Source organism: Gracilinanus agilis, chromosome 5 (assembly GCF_016433145.1).
Source record: "Gracilinanus agilis isolate LMUSP501 chromosome 5, AgileGrace, whole genome shotgun sequence".
Taxonomy (NCBI): domain Eukaryota; kingdom Metazoa; phylum Chordata; class Mammalia; order Didelphimorphia; family Didelphidae; genus Gracilinanus; species Gracilinanus agilis.
In genome coordinates, this window is record NC_058134.1 from 293,968,920 (window position 1) to 293,983,702 (window position 14,783).

Genomic DNA, 14,783 nt, shown 5'->3' on the forward strand with positions numbered 1-14,783 from the left:
GGAAATGACAAGCCAGTCCAGATTCTTTGTCAAGAAAACCTCAAATGGGGTTGTAAAGTGTCAGTCCCAACTGAACAACAACATATGCTAAGCACTTAAGATAAAAAAAAAAAGGTGGGGGGAAGCCCCCAAGAAACATAATTATAGCCTAGAAAGGAAGACAACATTCAACAAGATATCTGCAGGGTTAATTGGAGATAATCTCAAAAGAAACTCACTTAGATTAGGATGGATTTGGAGAGGCTTCTTGCAGAAAGTGGGATTTTAGCTGACATTTGAAAGACATCAGGAAAGCCATGGTTGTAGAGATGAAGTGAGAGAGAATTCCAGGCATTGGGATCAGGCAATGAAAATGCTCAGAGCTGGGGAATAGAATTTTATAATAGCTAGGAGGCCAGTGCCACTGACTGGCCCGATCACAGAGTATGTGAAGGGTAGTAAGGTGTAAAAAGCCTGGAATAGAAGGAAGAGCCTAGGTTGCAAAGAGCTTTAAAAGCCAAAATGAAATTTTTCTATTTGATCTAGAAGATAATGGGTAGCAACTTGGGTTTGTTGAGTGGGGTATGACATGGTCAGATCTGCAAGTTACAAAGACTACTTTGATAGCTTAGTGGAGTATAGACTGGCTTGGAGAGAGATTTCAGATAGGGAAACCAACCAATAGGTCAGTCCAATAAATAAAGACTGTACCAAGGTTGTGGCAGTGCCAGAGGAGAGAAGGGGGCTTTTCTAAGAAAAAAACAACAGATCTTGATGACAGATTAGTTATGGAGACTGGGGGAAAAGAAAGAAAAGTAGAGCCTGTGTGACTGGAATGATGGTCCACCCCTTGACAACGACAGGAAAGTTAGGAAGAGCCAAGGGTTTGAGGAGAAAGACAATGACTTCCATTTTGAGTATGCTAAGAGTTTAAGTCATCTATAGGAAGGGATGAGAAGGGAATAAGCATGTATATAGTGTCCACAATGTGTCAGCACTGTGCCAAGCACTTTTTAAAAAAAATAAATATTATCTCATTTAGTCCTCATAACAATCCTGTGAGGTGGATGTTTCAAGATACTGAGTTTGAGAGATCCACCACACAGGACTGGACTTCAGCAAAAAGACTAGAGCTGGACAAAGAGATCTGAGAGTCATCTGTATAGATATTATCCAAGGGAGTTGGTGAGATCACTAAGTAAAATATTATTGAGGGAAAAAAGAAGAGGGACCAGGAATGAACCTTGGAAGACACCCCTAGTCACTGAGTGTGACCTAGAGGAAGAGCAAAGGGGATTGAGGAGTAGGATGTATAACAACAGATAGGAAGAGAACCAAGGCACTGTTAGTAGTATTTGAAAGGTGATAGGAAATGGGAGAGGCATCACACAACTGAAGAAGAGTAGATAATGATTTTCATAAGAGTAGAGAAGAGTCTCCAACCACAGACTGGTTAGCTTGCTTCTGAAAACACATCATTAGGGAGATGATTGGTGAACAGTTAGAATGAACAGTGGTCATTACAAAGAGTTCATCAAGAACACATTATTGATTATAGATCAACCTCTTTTGGGACAAAATTATTTAACCGGTAGAGGAAAATGCTGTATGCATAGTTTACTTTGATTTTAGCATTTTTGAATTTTATTTTGAATTTTATTTTTTCATTTTTATTTTGAATATTTTCCCATAGTTACATATTTCACGTTCTTTCCCTCTCCCCCAAACTCCCCTAACCCCACTTAGCCAACACACAATTAGCATTTTTTGAAGATCATTCACTCTTTTTTTAAAAACATTTATTAATATTCATTTTTAACATGGTTACATGCTTCATGCTCCTACTTTCCCCTTCACCCCCCAATCTCCCCCCACCCATGGCCGATGCACATTTCCACTGGTTTTAACATACAATTAGCATTTTTAAAAACAAAGTATCTCATGCTATTCTTCTAGAGAAGATGGAAATAGGTGGACTATATTTCATAGGGCTCTCGAACATTTTATCTTCAGTCAACAAGAGGCCACAAAACTCCCAAGTGCAGCCTGAACCAGATTAAAAATGTAATTGGGAAATGTTTAGCTAAATAAAAATACAATATAACATAGCTAATGTTAATCTGTAGATTTCTTTGCCAACACTGGACTAGATAGCAATCCACTTAGATGGATTCAGAATTGGATGACTAGATAACTAAAGTATAGTTATTAATAGTGCATTGTCAACTACATGGCTTAATAGATAGAGAGGAAGGCCTAAAGTGGGGAGGACCTGGATTCGAATGTGATCTCAGACACTTCCTAGCTAGGCGACCCTGGGGAAGCCACTTAACCCCAATTGCCTAGCCCTTACTGCTCTTCTGACTTGAAACGCATATTTGTGTTTACTCTAAGACAGAAGGTAAAGGTGATTATTTTTTTAAGAGCATTCTCAACTTTGGCAAGAAGTCTCTAGTAGAATATCTCTAGGATCCATGATTGGAAAGGAGGGAATAAGCATATAGGACCTCCTAGGAGCTGTGCTATGTACTTTTTACAAATATCATCTCATTTCATCATCAAAACAACCCTGAAAAGTAGGTATTATTATTATCCTCATTTTCCAGAGGAAAACAGAGATGAAGTAACTTTCTCAAGATCATACAATTTTGTAAGGTTCACTGTTCTATTCATGAAGCCATCAGCTGCTTGGTCCTGAGCCTCTTGTTTTTTTTTTTGTGAATGATTTCAATAAAGACATAGGTGATATAACATTCGATGAGAGTGTCAGGACACAAAAATATTTTGACAGGCTAGAGCATTAGGGTTAATTGATAAGATGAAATTCAGTAAGGATATAAAGTTTATACTTGAGTCAAAACAATTGCCTTTATGGGTAAGAAGGTATAATTAGAGTCTTTTTTTTTCCCTGAAAAAAATCAGAGGGTTTTAGTGGAATGCAAGCTCGAAATGAGTCAGAATTGTGATGTGGCAACCAAAAAAAAGTTAATTTAATCTGAGCTTCATTAAGAAAATAATAACTTGCAGGAATAGGTAGATGATGGTTCCACTGCACTCTGCCCTTGTTTGATGTCATCTTGGTCTATCGTGTTTAGTTGTGGGCTATTATGTTTAGTTTAAGAGGGAGCTGGAAGAGTTGGAGAGTGTTTAGAGGAGGGCAACCAAGAGGATGAAGGACCTTGAGTTCTTGATATATAATGATCTGTGAAAGCGATTGGGCACTTTTAGCCTGAAGAAAAAAAGCTCAGAGTGGATTTGATTTACTGTATTTAAGTCTCTGAGGGTCTGTCATATGGAAGAGAAAGTGGATTTTTTTCTTTTAAAAATTTTTTTAAACCCTTACCTTCCGTCTTAGAGTCAATACTGTGTATTGGCTCCAAGGCAGAAGAGTGGTAAGGGTGGGCCATGGGGGTCAAGTGACTTGGCCAGGGTCACACAGCTGGGAAGTATCTGAGGCCAGATTTGAACCTAGGACCTCCTGTGGATTTTTTCTTTCTAGACTTAAAGGAGAGAATTAGGAGCAATGAATGGAAGTAGCATAGCAGAGTTAAAAGAGTAGGGGCAGCTAAGTAGCACTGTGGATAGAGCATCAGGCTTGGAGTCAGGAGAACCTGGGTTCAAAGATGACCTCTTATACTTCCCAGCTGTGTGATCCTGGGGATATCACTTAATACCGATAGCCTAACCCTTGCCACTGTCTTAGAATTGAAACTAAGACAGAAAGTAAGGGTTTAAAAAAGAGAAGATGTTGAAGTAATGAGGAAGGTTCAAGCACTCCTATTTACCTATCATCCTACTGCTGACTCATGATTTTTTTCTGGGGTAAACTAACTCTTTCTGGGATAGCTAGATGGTGTGTGAGACAGAGTCAGGAAGGCTACTCTTCATCAGATCAGATATGGCCTCAGACACTTACTAGCTGTGTGACCCTGGGGAAGTCACTTCACCCTCTTTGCCTCAGTTTCCTCATCTGCAAAATGAGTTGGAGAAGGAAATGGCAAACCATTCTAGTATATTTGCCAAGAAAATCCTAAATTAGGTCATGAATAGTCAGACACAACTGAAAAATGAGTGAAGTTATTTTATCTCCTATGTTAACTCTGATCTCTGCTTGTGGGGGTTTGCTTCAAATCTCAGCACCACAGGCCTAGAGACAGGGGTTCTAGGTTCAAATCTAGCCTCAGACACTTCCCAGCTGTGTGACCCTGGGCAAGTCACTTAACCCCCATTGCCCGCCCTGACCGCTCTTCCGCCTTGGAGCCAATACATAGTATTGAGTCCAAGACGGAAGGTGAGGGTTTAAAAAAAATTCTCAGCACCACCATTGAAACCCTAACCTCAGTTGTCAGAGTAGATATTTACAAGCTGAGGATCTTCTGGTGGCTAGTCAGAATACCAATTGATGGACACCCTTCAGTTTCCAATTCTTTGTCACCCAAAGTGGTGTAAAGGTTTTTGTACATATTTGTCCTTTTCCCCTTTCTTTGATCTTTTTAGTGAATACACCTACTAATGGTGTTACTGAGTCAAAGTATATACACTGTTTAAAGTGTCTGGGGGGGGGCAGCTGGGTAGCTCAGTGGAATGAGAGCCAGGCCTAGAGACAGGAGGTCCTGGGTTCAAATCTGGCTTCAGACACTTCCCAGCTGTGTGACCCTGGGCAAGTCACTTGACCCCCATTGCCCACCCTTACCACTCTTCTGCCTTGGAGTCAATACACAGTATTGACTCCAGGATGGAAGGTAAGGGTTTAAAAAAAATAAATAAAGTGTCTGGGGGCATTTTCCCAAATTGTTTTTCATAATGACTGGATAAGTTCAAAGTTCCACCAGTAGTATCCATCTTCCCATAATCCCTCTAGCATTTGTCATTTTTGCCAATCTGATGGATGTGAGGTCGAACCTCAGAGTTATTTCCATTCGTACTTATCTAATTATTAGTTATTAGTGATATAGAACATTTTCACATGGCTATTGATAACTTGGATTTCTTCTTCTAATTTCCTGTCCCTATCTTTTGACCGCTGATTAAATGAGGAATGATGACCTGTCATTCTTCATCCTATAGAGTTGCTCCATGTTTCAAGGAACTCGAAAAGAGATCAACTGTATGCCTGCATTTTCTGGCTGGTTTTAACATATCTGGCCCTGCCTCCTTTTCTGTGATTAGCTCAACGAAGGGCCAACTCCCTTAGAGTTGAAATGAGGCAGATTTAGACCTGATGTTAGGGACAGCTTCTTGACACACCAATACCAAAATGACTACCTCTAGAAGGAGAAGGTCTTTGAGTAGAGGCTAGAATTTTCATTATCATGAAAAACTTCACAAACGAGAGCATTTCTACATAGGATGGAAAAGCAGGAGGAAAACTTATAGGAGGAGATGGACAAGAGACAGCCAAGATGCTCTTCGAGGGCACCTCCAAATAGATTGTATCACAGTTGCATTTGAGTATCCTTTGGGAGAAAAGGAAGAGGCAGTGGAAGCTTTTGGAGCTTAGAGGCTAGTGACTGATTGTGGGGGTCAGGGAAGTAGAAGCAAAATCAACCCTGATCTCTTAGCTACCTCTCCTTTTCAGTTTTATATATTTTGTATAATATATCCATCAAGGACTTCATTCTGTGCTCAAAGAAATCCCAATAAAGTTGTTGTGACCCAGAACTGAACAAGAGATCCTTTGCCAGGGCCATAATTATGCTGGTACTGCAGCAAGAAAGGAATCTTTCCTAGGTGTGGAAGTGGGGTTGGTAAGTGTCTAGGGATATGACTGAAATTCCACCCACAGGTGCATTGACTCTGCTCTAGAAGTCCTAGAGGTGGTGACCCCTGATATTGGATGTGAGGAATTCCTTTTCTTTTTGTCTGTTCTGTAAATTCAGGTAAGGGAATTGGGCTAAGTGGAGAGCTTGATGGGTATGGAGAGACAGTGAGGTAACCAGGATTCAAGCACTCCAAATCATCTTCTTTCCATTACAAAAAAAAAAAAGTTGCCTTTCAAAATCAAGTTTCAAAGGCAAACATAATTTTGTGGATAGGATAGTTCTTGGATAGGAAAATTGTTGGGAGAAGGGAGAGCAGGGATTTGTTGAGAAAAAACATATTTGTGCTGCCCCCTCGCTTTAATAGCTTTATCCCGATGAAATCAGGTTAAAATAAGTATTATTGTCGGGTTGTCAAGAAACAAGAAGAAACTGGAAGGTCTGAGAGGGTTGTGTGAAGGGTGTGATAATATTGCCTTGCCTTGATTGTGGTAGAAAAAAGTAGACTGTTTCAAGGTTTTTGTTCAGTCCCGGCTGACTCTTGACCCCATTTGGGTTTTCTTGGCAAAGATACTGGAGTAGTTTACCATTTCCTTTTCTAGTTCATTTTACAGATGAGGAAACTAAAGCAAACAGGGTTAAATGACTTACCCAGGATCACACAGTTAGTGCCTGAGGCCAAATCTGAATTCAGGAAAATGAATCTCCCTGATTCCAGGTCTGGTACTCTATCACTATGCTACCTAGCTGTTTAAAGGTTAAATATAAGCATCAGTTCCTGGGGTCCTCTTCAGGACCAGTTGGCGGAAATACACCTTTCTCCCTCCAATCAGCAATACCAAGGGGGACCCCAAACCCTCACCCAGGCAATTACCCATGTAATCTCTCCCTAAAGTGGGACCAATATCAAAGCTTTTGCAGTAGGCACTCTTTATTGCCCTCTGGTGGTCTCCTGGTACAAAGCTATAAAAGTTGAGGAGCCTGGGGAAGACAGAGAGCTGAGTTCACAGCGAGCCTATAATTTGGGTTTCCCGGCCCTGGCTGTCCCTATCAGCAGCTCAACAGCAGATGAGTCACCTGGAACCCCAGCCAAGGCAAATACAAGCTCGGGGGGAGGGAGGAGAGACCGCCCCGGGGAGCGGCCTGGCCTTGGCCACAGCCTTGGCAGCATGTTCCCCCAGCCTCTAGAGCACCCAGCTTCTGTTTCCCTCTGCTCCTCCCTCACAGGAATCTCATTCCTCATTCCCTGTGCTTTCACTCTCTCTTCAATGTCTCTGGTGGGAAGGGCAGCACCTTGGCTGCCCTGGAAGGGGGAAGTTTGGAGACATCTTTAGCCATCTCTCTCTTACCCCACCCTTTACCCGGCCATAGCCTGAGGTCAGGGTATCCCTGATTCCCTCCCTCCTCTCCCACTTCCCAAGTTCCAGTCGAGTGGGACTGCATGTTTGGGGTATTAGACAATGGGTGTGGGTCCGAAGCCCAGTTCCAACTCCACCCCGAGGGCTCTGGCCAACTGGTCCTGGTGGGGGCACATGGGGGGGGTCATCTTCGGGACGCCCAGCCTATACCACTGTCTACTGCTCAGAATTCAGTCTCTAGCTAAACTGAGGACCCGAACTTTGGGACCATTAGCAGCAGAAAATTCTGAGGAAGGAGAGAAGACAATGTCTGGCCCCAAGGACATTTTGGGAGTCGAGACTTGGCATCTAGCTCCAATATTTACTCTATGTGTGACAATGGACAAGTCATTCAATTTATTAATCCGTAAAATGGAGATAGTAATTCCCCAGAAGCTTATTCATGGGGTTATTATGAGAAGCAAATTAGATAATGTAGTGTTAGAGCAAAATACTATCCACATATAAAGAGATCTGGAAGTGTATAATATATGCACGTATGTATACTCTTTAAAAAAACTTGAAAGGCAATGTGGTAGGGGGGATAGAAAGCCGATTATCATTTAGTTAATTAATTAAATCACTCTAAGGCTCTTTTGCAGTTGCAGAGAAGGTGTTGCTCTGCATTGGTAGAGGGAGTTTCTTCATCTGGGAGTTCCTTATACCAATGAACATATAGAGTCAGTCCTTACTCTATTTTTAATTTTAAGAGACAGTGACACTAAACTAGCTAAATAGAAAAACTTAAAGTGATTGGGAGAGAATAAAAAGAAGGAGACGCTGCCTTCTCTTGGTTCTTCTCCAAACTGGCTGCCCATATCTGACTGTATCACCTTTGCATCATCCATGTCATGTCTACTAATTCTGAGTTCCATCTCTTCTGGTGTTTCTTTCTTTCTTTTTTCTCTAAACCATCTCCTTGGTGAACTCATTAGCTTCCATGAGTTCAGTTATCATCTTTAAGCAGATGGCTCCCAAGGTGATAACATCCAACCCTAGTCTCTCTCCTAAGCTTCAGATTTACATAATCCGCTGTCTATTTTGACATTTCAAAATGGCTGTCTCTTAGCCATCTCAAACTCAATACTTCCAAAGCAAAGCTTATTACTATTTCCAGGTCCCCAACTTTCTGAACTTCCCTATTACTGTCAAGTTTCCAAACCTCCCCAACCCTCTAATTCCTCATTCTCTCATCCTACATATCCAATCAGTTGCCAAATCTTGTCATTGCTATTTCTCCAGGATCTCTCCAATACATCCTTTCTCTTCACTCATTCTTAACACCTCTGCCTGGAATATTTCGATAGCCTCAAGACTCCTCCATTTGAATTGATCATCCACCCAGCCAGGAGTGATTTCCCTTCTTCCCCATAGCTATGCACAGGTCACCCTTTCCTCCTTAAAAACTACAGTTGTTCCCTATTACTTCTAGCATCAAAAATTCATCCATCTGTTTGGTATTTAAAACTCTTCCCAACATGACCTCATCTTACCTTTCTAAAGGTCTTCTTAGGCACTGTTCTCTTCTACAATCTCTGCCATCCAGCCATACTAGCTTATTTGCTGTTCATTATACAAAAAGTTCCATCTCTCCCCTTCCTCTTTTTGCATTGCTTTCCCCTATGCCTAGAATTCACTCTCTTCTTACCTTTATCTCTTGTAATCCCTCATTTCCTACAAGATTCAGCTTAAGCATTACCTCTATAAATCCTTTATCTTCCCAGCAGTTAGTGACCTCTCCCCCCAAACTGTTTTTCCTTCATTTTGTGTGGGTGCAGTGTGTGTGCTGCCTCTGCCTTTAGAACATAAACTCCTTGAGGGCAGAGATTGTTTCTCTTTTTGTATTTCCATAACTGAGCCAAGTGGCTGGCACATACATAATACATACTTATTAAATATGTGACCCTGAGCAAGTCATTTAACTTCTATTTGCTGACATTAGGTCAACAGTAAAATGGAGATACTAAAAGCATTTACATCCCAGGATTATTCTGGGGATCAAATGAAATATTTGTAAAGGGCATCATCGCACAGTACCTGGCACATAGTAGGAATTTAATAAATGTTTGGTTTCCCCTTCCCTCTGTGATCCCAGAGCATCAAAGATGATTGCTTATACATTTTCTCAAGGTTCCATCCAAGGGAAACCCCAAGGCAGAAGGAGACAGCTGCTGGCCACCTGGGAAGTCTGAAAGCCTCCCCGATGTAGACTCAAAATACTAGTTCTCCAAGGAGCCCTATAGAAGGGGTGAGGTCTAGAGGTATCCAGGAAGACCCCTGCCGGGCAGAAAGGATCCAAGATAGAAAGGAGTCTCCTGGGCTTGTATTGTGCAAGTTCTAAAGTTCCTATGCCTAACCCAGAGCTACTCTTCTCTCTGCCCCTCACAGAAGTACCTTCCCATCCCCTTGTGCCCCCCATCCACTACAAGGACAGCTCAGAGAGGAAAAAAAACAAAAATAAAAACGCAACTGAATTCATTGAAAAGGGGGGAGGGGTGAAGGGAATGGGCAGGTGGCCAGCGAAGTGATGATGGTGGTGGCGGGCATCAGCCTCAAGATCCAATACCCCTGGCTGCCTGGCAGCTGAGTCAACTAGAGGCTGTAGCTCGGGGCCCGTTGGGTCCCTCGGCTGCGGTCTGGCAGGGGCCGGGGGCGGCTGGGAAGCCGGGGCCCCTCTTCTGAAGCAAAAATAGCCGGCGGTGGTTAAAGCTGGGAGGGTGAGTCAGGCGGGAGCCTAACCCCTTCGCTGCTGCGTTGGCTCTCAGACTAGGCGGCCCCAAGGCAGTCAACTCCGACTCGGATTCCGCCTCCGCCACCCAGGTCACTGCAAATCTAGGATCTGGCCCCTAGGGTCTGGCTATGTCGGGATCCCGAGACCTCCCGGTAGCCATTTATATCCGATCTGAAATTCAAGGACTCCTCCAGGGCCACCCAGTTCGTAGGTGATGTCTACAGAATCTGAGGGTGGTGGGGGACGGTTGGAAGTCCAGGGCTAGCGGGCCGTGGAGAGCCAAGAGAACTGAGAGCCACAGAAAGGAAGTAGGACCCGAAGAAAGCTAGGTTCAAAAGGCCCCGAGGGTCTGATCAGACGCAGTTCTCTCCTGTTCTGGGGCAACCTATTCTGGTCTGGGGGAGTCCCCTTTCTATGGGACTTCTGCTCTCCGGTGGGCGAGGGTGAACCTGAAGGGCTCCGATTGTACTCAGATGAGGGTGGGTGGATATTGGGACAAATGATCTCTCCAGATCTCTATTCCGAGCTCCGCCCCCACCTCTCTGAGGGGCTTTGTGTAGGGACATCCCCATTCCACCCTATTTCTGGGAAAGGAAAACTGAGGCAAAGTAGCACAACTCTTGGCTACTGGAAGCCACCCTACTGCCCTTCCAGCAACCCAAGCGTGAGACCAGTGGGTGAAGGGACAACTGGACATAATTCCTTTTAGTCCTTCTGAGTCTGGGCAGAGTCAGTCAGGACTAGGCTTTGAAGGAGTGGCTCCGTGTGTGTGTGTGTGTGTGTGTGCGCGTGTGTGTGTGTGTTCTGGGAACTGAATTGGGCCGGGGAGAGGGAGGTAGCTGAGAGCTGCAGTGGCTCACCGGGTCAGGTGGAGGGGGGGGGGGAGGAAAGGGGGAGGAGAGCGAGGGGTGGAGATGCCGGAGGCTCTGGGAGGAGCCGCAGTTCACTCAGCCCCGGCAAAGCAGCCTCCGACTGCTGCACGAAAGGAGCCAGAGCCCCTAGCTCCCTCCCTTCCTCCCGGCGGCGGCGCTGGAGAAGCGAGGAAGAGGAGTGGCCCGACTCTGGAAGAATGCGGCCCCGCGGAGGGGGTAGAGCCTGACCCAGTCTCCCCACGGCTTGAGCAACCCGAGTGGAAGGGAGGAGAGCCAGGGAACAGAACCACACCAGTCGAGAACTTAGAACGCAAGCCACTGGAGGTAAAAGGGGACTCTGGAATACAGGGATAAGACAGAGACATAGACAGACAGGAGAAGAGAGATAGAAAAAAAAATTGAGTTATCTAGAGACAGCGAAAGAAACCTACAGACATTAAATATGAGAATAGAGAAATGGGTCGAAGACTGGGGTTCCTAGGGACCAGACTGAAGAGTGAAGAGATTGTGCCTGTTGCTAGTTGGGGTGGAAGCAGAGCAGAATGGCTAAATTTACTCTCCCTTTAAAGTGGGAGACGGCCCAGCCCTTCAATAGCACCTGCACGCTTCCCTCCCGCCCCCATTTCTCCCCAGTGGCTGAGGAAATCTCTAACCCTTATAGAGGAAGGGGTGTCCTCTGGACTCCTTATCCTTAAACTCTTACCGAAGAGAAGCAGAGGTAGTGGCCATCCTGTCTTTGGGGTTGCCCTAAGGGCTTCGGCGGAAGACCACAACCCCATCCAGTGGGCGGAGTGGAACCCATTCCGGGTGTCAGAGTAAGGGGGGTAGCCGATGAATTCTGTGGTAGAGTGAGGTATGAGGCTGGAACAGCATGGTGCTAGAAAAGGGAGCTACTATCAGAAGTCGTGGGGGGGGGGGCGGTGTAGGATGTTTGTGTGAGTAACCTAAGCCTAATTTTGTGTTCAAGCCTAAATATGTATGTTTTGGGCCTTTGCGTCCCTGTGTGCCTTTCGCTTGCCCCATATGCTTCCCTGGGGAAAGCTCCGTAAACTGTCTGTGGGTTCCTGCAGTGTTGGAGTCGGGATCTCATCCATTCCCACTGGGAAGTGGGCTGCTGCCCCTCTGGGCCCCCAGATTTGCTCCGAGTTCCAAGGTATCTGAATCTATGGGGCTTTATTGAGGCTGATTTGGGTTAGAAGCTTCAAAGACCAGACCTCCCCACTCTCGACTATCAGGCAGTTGGCTGGGATGCAGTATTACTACTTATTCCCACAGATCCTGAAGAAGTTGCCGCTGGAGCCACCAGGCCCTGGCCAGGACATGACGGAGGAGCCACGGTTATGGTCTCTGCCTTCAGGCCTCGCCGGGCTCCTGCTCCTCTTCCTTTGCAGTAGGTAAGCCGTTGGCCAGGTCCTAGCTCCTATCCAGCTCCGCCCCGAATCCTGCCTCCAAAAGGGGGAGGAATGTGGAAGGATGCTAGTAATAGCAGGGCTATCCAAGTCATCACAGAATCTGCTGGAGAGGGAGCCTTGTCTGGGCCTTGTCTCCAACGAGTCTTTTCTATGTCCCCAGAGCGTTAAGCAATGAAATCCTGGGGCTGAAACTTCCCGGGGAGCCTCCGTTGACTCCCAACACCGTATGCCTAACGCTGCCTGGTCTCAGTAAGCGTCAGTTCGGCCTGTGCCTGCGCAGCCCCGACGTGACGGCGTCTGCGCTGCAGGGCCTGCACATCGCGGTTCACGAGTGCCAACACCAGCTCCGGGATCAGCGCTGGAACTGTTCATCCCTGGAGGCCAGCGGCCGGCTGCCACACCACAGCGCCATCCTCAAGAGGGGTGAGGCAAGGGCCTGCTCGGTTGAAGTAGGGCAGGTGGAGGCGGGGAAGAAAAGTTTAAAGCTAGGGGAGGGCCCTCACCTGGGAATCCCCTTCCCCCTTTCCCCCCTCCCCAGGTCTTCTTGCCCCGTCTGGGCCTCAGTACTCTACCGCTTCGTGATTCGCTGTGCTCGCGCCATGCTCCCAACTTTCCACCTGCTGTGCTGCGGGCGAAGCAGCTGCTTTCTGGTTCCTCTCTTCCCTCCCCCCTTCTCTAGGCTCTGCACAGCCCGACCCGGGTTGCACCTGTGAGTTGGGAGATTCCCCCAGCTCGGAAAGCTTCAAACGCGCCCCCCCCACACTTACCTCCCCCATTATTCTCTCCACCTCCCACTCTTTGACAAGCCTGGGCCATGCCCTCCGCAGCCGCAGCGGAGGCGGGGAGACGCCCCCAGCCGTTTAAGGGTTAAACCTGCTCCCCTAATTGCTGGGGTTCCCAGGAGCTGTCGCTGGGAACAAAGACCCCGATGGCTTTGAAGCCAAAGAGTATCCCCCTCCTCTCTCTTCTATGAGAGCCCCAGGTGGCACTCACCTGAGCAGGTGAGGAACCTCGGGAAGGGTGAGAACAGGTCACTATGGCCAGGTCTAAGAGGCATCATCTTTTCTGACCCTGAGTTGTCACTGATGGGATGAAAATCGGACTTAGTTTAAGGGATCGAGGCTATGCTTTGGGGAAGAAGGAGTTAATAGACAGCTGCCTTCTTCGGGGAATTCCCAAGACAAGTGTGAACAGCTTCACACTTAGTGGGGTGGGGGGATTGAGAGCTGGGACCGGCAGCCCATCTTCAGGGGAAATGGTGGAGAGAGGTCCTGAACCAGGGCTTTGAAAGGAAGTACTGGGGTCCCTTCGAGCAAATGAAGTGTGGCACCAAGAGTGGCCTGAGCATGTGAGAGTACTGTAGCTCTAAATATCTTTCAGCCCAACCTCAATTCCTGGCTGATAGTGCCTCTCCCTGGATATAGAGAGCCCAACAGCACCCCTGGCAGTATAAGGTCCCGGGTAGATCCCTCTGTGATCCCTCCCCCTTCCAGTGCCTTTTCCAGCTGAAAGCAGCTGAAGGTGAACCTTCAGACTTCGACCTATCGACTAGAGTTAAAATGCATGTACATACCTACACATCAATACATACATATACATATAATTAAGTAAAAAGAACCTCCAGGGCAAAGGATAATGTGTCATTCCTAAGCGTTCTGAGTGGCAGGCTTTGTCTTTCTAATGGCGGAGGATGATTTATGGGTCCAATATTCGTAGAGGAGTGGCAAGGTTTTTGTTTTTTTTTTTGGGGGGGGGAAATCCCACTGGACTCCACTTCTATCCTTCGAGCTCCCTGGGGAGTGTGCACTTGGTGGCCAGAAGGCCGGCTGGGGACGGGGGCATTCCAGGGCTAAGCCTCCTCTACTCATTACTTTTCAAAAATCCAAGTTCATTTGCTCCTCTCTCTCTCTCTGCCTTCCCTTCATTCTTCAAGGTTTGGCCCCTGTCCGAGTCCAGGAACTAAGCTAAGCCAAGTGGCGCTGATGCTGGTGGGGAGTCCTCTGGTCCCGCCACCCTTCCTACTCATCTCCTCGTTCCCAACGCCCTTCTTGCTTCTCCCCAGGTTTCCGAGAGACTGCCTTCTCTTTCTCCATGCTAGCTGCTGGGGTCATGCACTCGGTGGCCACGGCTTGCAGCCTGGGTAAGCTGGTGAGTTGTGGTTGTGGCTGGAAAGGCAGCGGAGAACAGGACCGGCTGAGGGCCAAGCTATTACAGCTCCAGACGCTCTCCCGTGGCAAAAGCTTTCCCAACTCCCCACTTGGCCTTGGCCCCAATTCCGGCACCAGCCCTAGTCCCCAGGATACGTGGGAATGGGGTGGCTGCAACCAGGACCTGGACTTCGGGGAGAAATTCTCTCGGGACTTCCTGGATTTGAGGGAGGCTCCACGAGACATCCAGGCACGAATGAGAATCCACAACAACCGAGTGGGGAGACAGGTACCGAGCTGTTTGTGCGACGGTGTTGGGTGTTTGTGCACCCGTGTGGGGATGTGGGGCTGTAGGTGCCAGATTGCCCCTGTATCTCCAACCCATAGTGGGGGCCTCCCGATCTGCGAAGTTTGTTTTAGAGAGAATTTACGCTTGGGGGGGGGGCGGGGCTGGGAGCAGAGAGGGCTTCACTCCCACTCTTGTCC

The 14,783-nt window shown here is 46.9% G+C and overlaps 1 protein-coding gene across 1 annotated transcript; it reads left to right on the forward strand.

Moving 5' to 3' along the window:
- The first annotated feature begins 12,058 nt into the window (after positions 1–12,058).
- WNT10B (Wnt family member 10B) lies at positions 12,059–14,684 on the forward strand. Its single transcript, XM_044679263.1, has 4 exons — positions 12,059–12,132; positions 12,311–12,573; positions 14,213–14,586; positions 14,652–14,684. The coding sequence occupies exons 1-4, from the start codon at positions 12,059–12,061 to the stop codon at positions 14,682–14,684; spliced, it is 744 nt and encodes a 247-aa protein (XP_044535198.1).
- The last annotated feature ends 99 nt before the right edge of the window (positions 14,685–14,783 follow it).

Coding starts and splice junctions, on each gene's coding strand:
- WNT10B (XM_044679263.1), top strand. CDS start 12,059: ATGACGGAGGAGCCACGGTTATGGTCTCTGCCTTCAGGCCTCGCCGGG. Junction 12,133..12,310: donor CTCCTCTTCCTTTGCAGTAG/GTAAGCCGTTGG, acceptor CTATGTCCCCAG/AGCGTTAAGCAATGAAATCC. Junction 14,587..14,651: donor ACAACCGAGTGGGGAGACAG/GTACCGAGCTGT, acceptor GTGGGGCTGTAG/GTGCCAGATTGCCCCTGTAT.